The following is a 9,558-nucleotide window of genomic DNA, read 5'->3' as shown; positions in this document are numbered from 1 at the left end:
GTCTAGTGGTCTACTAGGCGGCACATGGCACACCCAAGTCGCCAAGTAGGCAGTGCCTTCCCAGGCGAAGCTTCCGGTGATGGAGTTTTGGGCAACGCGCGGGGCCACAAAAGGATCGGCGGCGCGGAACCATGGCCGAGCAATTCGAAAAGCGTAAAGCCACCCGTCCGCGCACCCACACACACCAGGGGGCCTCGTATATATTTACCGGAAGATGATCAAAGCCTAACAAAACGCTGCAGATCAAAAAGTTAAATAAAATATTGTCGAGATTTTAAAAAAAGTTGTTAAGATTTTTTAAAAAAGTTGGACCAATATTTCTTAAAAAAAAGTTGGACCAACATTTATTCGAAAAAAGTTTTTTTCTAAAGTTGAATCTAATATTTTTCGGAAAAAAGTTGCACCAACATTTTTTAAAGAAAAGTATCCAGCTTCGGCAGCGGTGGCGTGGGGAGGCGTGCCGGCCGGCGGTGAGCCCCGCGCGGGGGTGGCGGCACGGGCAGGCGACGAGAGAGGAGTAGAGGCTAGGGTTTTGATTTGATGAAGATCTGACTGATCTAATTTGTTGCACGGATCTTAAACATTAAAAAGTTAAAAGCTCTATTTATCTCGTGGTGGAAGATGGATAGGATTCCCGCCCACACCACCGCAGGCCCCACCGAATCGTGGGCCAGATGGCGTAAAGCCAACTCCTCATCCATGTACTCCGAGAGATGCCGCAAACCGCGAGCGTGACGGGAGATAGCCCCGCCGCGCAGCCAGGGCCCAGGCCCAGTCGGTCGGTCGCCTCGTCCGTCGTCGTCGTGGTCGAACGGGTCCAACCCCACCACGTCCGAGGACTCGGCCGTTCGGCAACTGCCCGCCGCTCTCAAATTCTCCCACTCCGCCCGCAGGCGTCTTCCCAAAGGCAACGCAACCGCTTTCTTCTCCGCCTCCTCTCCTCTCCCCTCCCTTCCCCGCGTCACCCCCCACCGCTCCACGCGAGTCCTCCTCCCCCATTCCGCTCCACAAGCCGCAGCGACAGCCGCAGGCCAGGACCCGGGGGATTTCGCTCCGCCGTCGTAGCCCACAGGCGCCGCGCGCGCGCGCAGGCATTTCTGGTCCGGAGAGATGTTGGGGGAGCTCCTCTCGAAGATCCTGCTGTAAGTTCCCCGTCGAAATTTTACTTCCCTCCGAACACCGATGGTCTGTGTGTTTTGGTTTTGGTGATGCGTGCTGATTTCGAGCTCTGGTTCGCCGACGCCGGCCTTCGCCGCGCAGGCTGCTCTTCGGGTACGCGATGCCGGCGTTCGAGTGCTTCAAAACGGTCGAGACGCGCCCCAACGACGCGCACATGCTCCGCTTCTGGTGCCAGTACTGGTGCGTCCCTCCCTCCTCTCCCCTTCCCCACCCCTCGGTGGTCAACCGCCACCTTCCTCGGGTTTCACTTTCGTTCCAATCGGTCCGATGACCATGCGTTCGCCGCTGCTGATCCCACATCTGTCGCTCATCGGCCTGCTTGTGTATTACCATTAGTAACCGTGATTGCGTGCTTCCTCTTTTGCACTTTCGCGATGTGGCGTGAGATTCAGTACTTGGATAACGTGGTTTTATGTGGTTTCATGATGCTGACTTTAGTTCTCCCACTTTAACCTTTTTGCTCCCTGACTAGCATAGCATGGAGGGGCTTTTTTAATGTGTATCTATATACAGGCAAAAGTTCATGCGAAATGATTGTGCCAGCTTTATTTCTGCTTCCCTTTAGTTTTTTCAATTGTACAAGCTATTAGGTTCGTTATGGTGCGTTAATAGTTGGATGTTAGGTGGATGGCTGGATCATGACACCTCAGTCCTGCATTCCACGGGAGAATGCGGCGTCAATCACAGGGTTATTGCCCATTCCTAAGCCTTATTGTTAATGATTGCCAGCTCTATGCTATTTTAGGATTGATAAAATGGGCAAGTTCTGTTCCAGTTTCAGATTCTTGCCTCTGCCACCTAAAAAAAGGCGCGAAAAGAAAACTGACAAACATTAGGAATGCTTCTAAGACTTCTGATTGTAATTCAGTGCTCTGGATTAGAGCAGGGGGACAGATTCTGCCGCGCTAGTTTCTACATCTTGTAGGGGCCTCAACTCAAACAGAGTTTGGTTTGCTGCTATGTGTGAAAGGCAAGATGGATAAAACAGCGCATGATCGAGGCCATCCAATATGCACTGGTGGATCAGTAATTGGGGCTAGCACAGGAATGGTGTTCTGTCATTATTGCTATTATACCAGGCTTTTGCATCATATCTGATTTACTCATTACTAATAAATTGCTATTTTCGTTATCTTGCCTATGTTTATATTTACCTGTCTAAGTTTAACAAACTATTTCTGCATCATATCTGATTTACTTTCGTTACTAATTAATTGCTATTTGGGTTATCTTGCCAATGTCTGTATTTACTGTTGAAGTTAAACAAATTATTCTGTGATAAATGACATGCTTATTGAAATGTAATTGAAAACATTGATTTAATGACCCTTTTGTTTGACATTCACTGTGAGTGTGGGGCATTTCAGCCATTCCACTGCGACTAAACATAATTTGTTTCTAGGACCAGAGTTTTTTACTGGATTTAGAAATATGCTTAACTTATTTTATGTAACCTTCTTGCTTACTTCTTTGTTTCAATGACAAATTACACTGAATTTGATTCTTCTTGAACTTGTTCAATCTGATTCTCAGTAGTCAATGCAACCAGTAGCAGCCATTACTTTTGTGCAGCATAAGACATATGATGACAGAAAGTATTGATATCCCTTCATTCTTCAATCTTAGAGCAAACTTTTCAAAATATTAGCCTAATATAAATTTGACAAACTGTTTGATTTTGCATTCACATTGCCAAGGCACAAACATATGATAGTTTACTAACTAGTCTAAAGATGAACACATTTTTTGAAGATATAAACTATAAATTCGTCAAATAATTTGCCTTGTTAACAGTGTCAATTTGATTGTGTGTGTAGTCATTCGTTTCATTATCTCTGACATAAGAAGATTGTTGTCCGTGAGCAGAATGTTCCCTGGTTTGTTATTTTACCTATGTAATCAGACTTGAGCATGACTAGACTTGGTCACTGACCAATTAAAATATGGGATGCTCTAAGGACCACCATATTAATTTTAATCTACTCAATTGACCAACACTGGCTGAGATGGTTTGGACATGTCCAACAAAGGCCTCCGAAGGCACCGGTGCATAGTGGAACCCTAAGGCGTGACAGTAATGTGAAGAGAGGCAGAGGAAGACCAAAATTGACATGTGAAGAGGCAATAAAAGGAGATTTGAAGGGATGGAATATACCTAAAGATTTAGCCCTGGATAGGAGTGCTTGGAAAACAGCTATTCATGTGCCCGAACCCTGATTTGTGACTCTTGTTGGGTTTCAACTCTAACCTACCCCAACTTGCTTGGGATTGAAAGGCTATGTTGTTGTTGTTGTACTCAATTGACCAACAGCAGACCAATTCAAAGTCTTCCCAGGAAATGGTTCAAAATCAGGTTTTACCTAATCTTTGACTTCAGCATGAAACTCTTCAAGAAAGAGATAAGAAGCTTCCTGTGGACCAGGCTGTCATCTGAAAGAGAGGGAAACAAAATCCTGTTTGCAAAAAAGAAAAAAAAAACTAGTCATATGAGTCTTTACCTTGTCTAGTGATCACTTAGGTAAAATTCCACTCAGCTGGTATCAGTAGTTATTTCTCTTGCTCTGCCATTTTAGATTGGATGAGTTCTGTTGTCCTGTTTGTTGAAGTTACATGCCTGTCCGATACATGGAATGTTGATTGACCTGAGATATGCTATTATCTCGAATACAAATATGTGCAGTTCCTTTTGTTATCAGATTTTTTTTGTAAACAAGTCAGTAAATGATTTTCATAATCTAGTTATTTCTGTAGAATATGTACAAGTTGGGTGGTAAAATCACCATCCTCATTTGGGGACATAGTATTGAAATTTGATGTTAACTTACTAGTTAAATATGAAAAGAAGAATCTCCATATACCAGAACGTGGAATTCTTTTCAAGGTGATTTTTTTTAACATAATAACATTTTCAACTATGTAAGGGAAATTCACTGGACTTTTAGGGGCGTTATTTACTATACAATCAAGTTAGCAGTGATGCACCAAATACTATAGTAAACAAAGAAATAACTTTGTGATTGGTACGATCTATGACTAAAAATGATCATGTTAAGTTCCTTGTTGTATGGACTACTAGTGCTGCACCTGCATATAAGTGTAAAGTTAGTGTTATCTTCAGACTCTGTAAAAGTGCCGCTGTATCAGATAGTCTAACATATCCTTGTAAAATGATCATGCCATGTCTCTTATTGCATGGACTACTAGTGTAAGTTTGATGTTGCTTATTTTGTTTGCTAAGACCGAATTAGTGTTGTCTTCGGACTGTATGGGAGTACCACTGTATCAGATAGGCTAACATATCCTTGTCAACTGTCCTGTTTGTGAATGTCTCAGGATTATTGTGGCCATGGTTATAGCCTTCGAGAGCGTGATCTCTTGGTCAGTTCAATTCTTCTTACCTACTATTTCTTTCATATTTTGAAGTCTATCGCTTATCTATGCATGCCTATTGTATTGTATCTATGCCAGGATGCCAATGTATTCCGAAATGAAGTTAGCTTTCTTTGTCTACCTCTGGTACCCAAAAACAAAGGTAAGAAAGCATATTTGTTTGTTCAGATTTTATCTTCTCCAGCGAAACATACCTTTGTTTTGTTTGGATCGAAAGCTGCTTTAACTTGACTGCATCTGCAGGGAAGTGATGTTGTATATGACACCTTTCTTCGGCCCATAGTGATGCAATACGAACCAAACATTGAGCAGAGGCTACTGCATCTGAGGGCGAAATCCGGTCAACTGATTAGCTTCTACGTCAAGAATTTCGCAGACAAAGGGACGGCCTTCTTCATGGATGTCCTCCGCTATGTCGTATCTGAGAAACCTGAAGGATCCAGTGCAGAGGTAATGGCAATTTTTCCATCAAACCTACTCAGTATAGCATGTACTATATTAAAATGTTATTCCTTGCTCCCACATGACATGTTCCATTCTGGACTTAATTTCTGCATGCGGCTTCTCATCTGTGTTAAATTACTGAAAAACAATTGACCATGAATTTCTTATACAAATTTCTCTGTTCTTGGTAAAGTTCATGTCCTATGCATTATACAGTCGAAAGACCATGCAGTATGGTTATTTTAAATTCAGTAGCGCTACTTGCCATGTATATTTATTAGGTTTTCTTAGTAATCAAATTCAGTACCGTTGATTAGCTATCCTACAATAAAGAACTGTTGTTCCATTGCATGCCATCCAAGCAAAGTATCACAATCAGAAATACATACATTTTCCCAGTGATATCTGTTTTTCTTGATCATATGAAAAAAAAATCATGTCAAAGTTCTTTACATATACTATGTCAAATTCGCATGTTTCTGTTTTATATCAAATTCTACCTAAATCTCACCATCAGACTCCCACCTTTTCTGGGTGCCAAAAACCTTTTCTTTTGGACGAACCATGACACCTCCCGTTTGGCACATCTGTAGAAACTCCAACCGGCATCAAACAAACTGTTGCTAACAAAGAAAGCCCAGCCCCCAATTCTGCCAACTCACTCCTTCCTTGGCTTCCCTCTCACCGCCCCACTTTGACAAGTACTACAGCAGCATTATCCACCAATCCGGCCATGCCCAGTGCCTGCCAACTGCCAGGGGCTCGCCTGCCCCCTCTCCCCTACGGCCCGACCTCAATCTGAGGCCATGGCTTCTCGCTCATGCGGCCCCTGCCTGCAGCTGTCAGCCTCTCGCTGCTCCCATTCAATCCTGGCCCACCGGACAGTGATGCCCAACCGGCTCTAGTCTAGCAGCAACTGGGAAAGCAGCAGCATCCCGCGCGGAGAACGTGGGCACTTGTCTGCACAAGAGCCAAAGGGCCAGCGCAACCTGCCAACCTGATCGTTTCCTTTCATCCCCTTCCACAAACTGATCCTGCCCAGCTCTGACGGTCTGACCTTGTCTCATTCCTGTCAGCTCCTGCAACGTTGCCTTCTCCTCCCATGCGCTGAACCTGCTCCCACGCGCCGTGAACGGGTCTGATGAATGCTCACTTCTTTCTGACCTGGGATGGTCTTTGGAGGTGTTTGTTTCTTTAGTTTCTTCTAAAATTCCTATCGCATGGAATGTTAAGATCCTAATTAGGAGTATTAAACATAAACTAATTATAAAATTAATTGCATAGATGGAGATTAATTTGCGAGACAAATCTATTAAGCCTAATTAGTCCATGATTTGACAATGTGATGCTACAGTAAACATAGGCTTAATAGATTCGTCTCGTAAATTAGTCTCCATCTGTGTAATTAGTTTTATAATTAGCTCATGTTTAGTCCTCCTAATGAGCCTCCGAATATTCGATGTGACGTGAATTTTAGTCCGGACTAGAGATCCAAACACCCCTTGGTATTTGATGAACTGCAGAAATCGAAACTCACGTATTGGCATCTCGTAGTATATATGACGAGTAACTTTACGCGATGAAGCCCAGCTTAACCGGGCCACAGTTGGGAGCAGTGAAATTTGTAAGACATCGTGTCGAGTGGTTGTTGCCTGGTCGGTACACGCCGTCCTGTACAAAGGTTCAGCTACACAGGAGGCAGCGTCGTATTCGTATCCACCAAACGGACATGTGCGTCCACGTGCACGAATCCCGGCGCACTGATTGTGAAGCACTGACTGGATGCATTTTTCTTTTCACAGCAGGCATTGTGATAACGGTTGGTTTCGTTTTTGTATTCACGTGCAGCAGAAGAACAAGAAGTCGGGCTGGAGCCCCTTCGCCACCAAGCGCCGGCCGCCGTCACCGCCACCGCAGGAGTCCATTTTCGACAGCAACCCTGACGCGGCCGTGCTGGCCGAGGCTCTGCGCGCCACCATCGGCGGCGCCAACCCCCGGCGACCGACAAACGGCAAGCATTACTAGAGGAAATCAAGAGACTCCTACAGAAACTATAGGGGGTGATTTCTGTTGTACATAGAATGAATCGAATCAAAGAAAGCCAGAGAAAAAGAAAAGGGGGAGTACATAGCAAAATCAGCAACCCATTCACCATTCACCATTGTGAAGAACAGATTGATGTGTATCCAGTATTGTTGAAGTGATATGATAGAAATCGTTAGTGCATCAGTATGTTTCAGTCTTCTTTTTGCTGCGATGGAATATATTTCAGTCTGCTTCATTACCTGTTTTCTCATTTTATTGCTATCATATTCATAGCGCCAATCATTACTTCATGACCACTAAAAAAAACAAGACAGAATCAAGCTAACTAATCAGATGCTGTTAGTGCGCGATCAATCATTTCTCTTCCTGCTATAATCTCATCTCCAATTGTGCCTAATCCTAGCAAATTATTTACAGAAATTACACTTCAAGCAAAGCATGAAAATTCTATGAAAATCCTCGCAAAAAAGAGAGAATCCTAAGAAAAACTCAATCACACGAGAACCAGAATGGTAAGGAACGAAAAAGGAGAAATTGCAACCAAGAACCGCAAGCCCGGTGTCGCCGCTGGAGTCAGGGCCGGAAGAGCGCCCCGATGAAGCTGAGGCAGCCGAGCAGGAGGCGGCAGAGCGGGCTCCGCCAGCGCCGGCCGCGGCGGGCGGGGTCCTCCCTGGCCGACGGCGTCATCTGCAGGTACGCGTACGCCGCGTGCTTCACAAGCGGGTGCCGGATCATGTGTATGTCCCCGCAGCTGCCGCAACCGCCGCCGAGGACGCCGCCGCAGGCCGCGGGCGAGCCGCCCGCCGTCAAGGCGTACTCCGGCGACGACAGGATGTCCCGGAGGCTGGTGTACCCGTGCCTTCCGCCGCCACCGCCGCTGCTGTTGCTGTCCTCGTCGCTCCCGGCGCCTTCCGGGATCTGGATAACCGGCGGCGCCCACGGCGGCGACGGCGCCGCGCGCTTCTTGGGCCTGCGCCAGTGCCGCAGCTCGAAGTCGCCGCCGGCCGAGCCGTTGGCGAGCGGAGAGCGCGGCCGGAGGGCTTGCTGCGACGTCGGCGAAAGCTTCGGCAACTCCGGCGGCACGACGGCTGGCGCCGACGGCATAGCAGAAGCGATCGGCGAGTGGTAGGAATCGAATCAACCAGCGAGCTTTGGGAGGAGGCGACGACGACTTGCTCGGGGCAGAGAGAGACAGAGAGTGGGAGGAGGAGGGGAAGAAGAATTCTTTTTGCACGGGTGTCATATATAGCGCCCTCTAAAAACGCTGCGAAATAGCAGAAGCTGGCCCACATGTCATCGACCGGCGAAAATCAGTAGAGTGTGAATTTCTGAGGTGGGATTAGGACGGGAATGGAATTTTGGGGCCTAGTGAACCCGAAACGGCTTGTCGGACTCAGGCCGCGCGGGGCGAGCGGCTCCGGGGTGGCGGGTGGGGCCCACAGAAATTATTGGGATCCACGTCAGCGCGCGGCTGACTGCGTTCCTCCTATCCCAATTCCCATACGCTTTTCTTTTACAGGGTCTTACAAATCCTAGCTCTGGTTACAGAAATCTTCAAAGTGTGCGACGACATGCTCTAGTAAATTTCTACGTGTGAAGTGTTTATTTGTCAAAGACTTCAATACATTTGAAATATGTGCTATGCAAAATTATACCGGTGTGAAAATCTTATTTCACAAAAATATGGGAAAAATATACCATTTCGTCATCTCAAGATGTATCGATCTATTCTCTTGGGTGCTCGTAAGAGCGGGTGTGTTCAGGTGAGCACGTTATAAAAATAAATATCTAAAAATGGTATACATGAGTTTATCCCTTAAAAAATGAGGTAGAACGATGATTTCCGCAATATGGTGCCTTTTTAAAGCAAGTACGTAATATCTCGCAGTCGTAAAAAAATTCATAAGAGAGCGTTTTGCGTTACTGTCTCTTGATTTAGCTATTTATGTTTAAGAGTTGATGTTGCAATCCAGTATAGTTTCAGAGGTGACGTAGCAAAATGTAGATGTTGCATTGTACGAGTACTTAGTGGTGGATTTTGGACTCATGTTTCTAAGCAAAAGACTCTGACTTGTCCTGGAGTCATGTTTCCATGAAAAAGACTCCGATGTGTCCTTACAAAAAAAAACAAGAGTTTGTTTAGAAAAAAAATTTAGCGCAGAAGGGTTTGTTAGCATAACCGAGTGGTACTAGTATCGAACACTTCAATCGGTCATTGCTTTTTAGAAGTTGATGTTTTGGGGATAGACAACTTTGTATTCTCTTCTTTCTTCTCAATTGACGTGACTATTAACACTTTTAAGACTATATATTAGCATGGTGAAATCCTATTATTGCATTTGTGATTAGCAACACTGCTAAAAAAAATTATTGGTGCGTAGTCATACAAATATTGAAAATGCAATTGGCAAGGAAATTACTAGTCCGATCCTAAGAAGTCAACCAATCTAATACAAAAAGGACATCCAAATTGAAACGAAACAGTATTGCATGGTCAAT

General features: G+C 45.2%; 2 protein-coding genes across 3 annotated transcripts; one reads left to right on the top strand and one right to left on the bottom strand.

Moving 5' to 3' along the window:
* The first annotated feature begins 867 nt into the window (after nucleotides 1–867).
* LOC117864335 (putative HVA22-like protein g) lies at nucleotides 868–7,239 on the top strand. 2 transcript variants are annotated; one of them, XM_034748397.2, is made up of 6 exons: nucleotides 868–1,142; nucleotides 1,261–1,359; nucleotides 4,513–4,557; nucleotides 4,648–4,711; nucleotides 4,813–5,019; nucleotides 6,862–7,239. In XM_034748397.2, exons 1-6 carry the CDS (start codon nucleotides 1,111–1,113, stop codon nucleotides 7,036–7,038), a joined length of 624 nt encoding a protein of 207 aa, XP_034604288.1. In that variant the 5' UTR covers nucleotides 868–1,110; the 3' UTR covers nucleotides 7,039–7,239. The 2 variants fall into 2 exon arrangements, with proteins under 2 accessions (XP_034604288.1, XP_034604289.1); XM_034748398.2 differs by having other exon boundaries at nucleotides 870–1,142; nucleotides 6,865–7,239.
* Nucleotides 7,240–7,398: 159 nt separating this feature from the next.
* On the bottom strand, nucleotides 7,399–8,510 carry LOC117864336 (uncharacterized). Its single transcript, XM_034748399.2, has one exon. The coding sequence runs from the start codon at nucleotides 8,161–8,163 to the stop codon at nucleotides 7,633–7,635; it is 531 nt and encodes a 176-aa protein (XP_034604290.1). The 5' UTR covers nucleotides 8,164–8,510; the 3' UTR covers nucleotides 7,399–7,632.
* Between the last annotated feature and the right edge of the window lie 1,048 nt (nucleotides 8,511–9,558).

This window comes from Setaria viridis, chromosome 7 (genome assembly GCF_005286985.2).
Source record: "Setaria viridis chromosome 7, Setaria_viridis_v4.0, whole genome shotgun sequence".
NCBI classification, from domain to species: Eukaryota; Viridiplantae; Streptophyta; class Magnoliopsida; order Poales; family Poaceae; genus Setaria; species Setaria viridis.
Note: the sequence above shows the minus strand (reverse complement) of the source record. Positions and strands in the feature narration are given on the sequence as shown.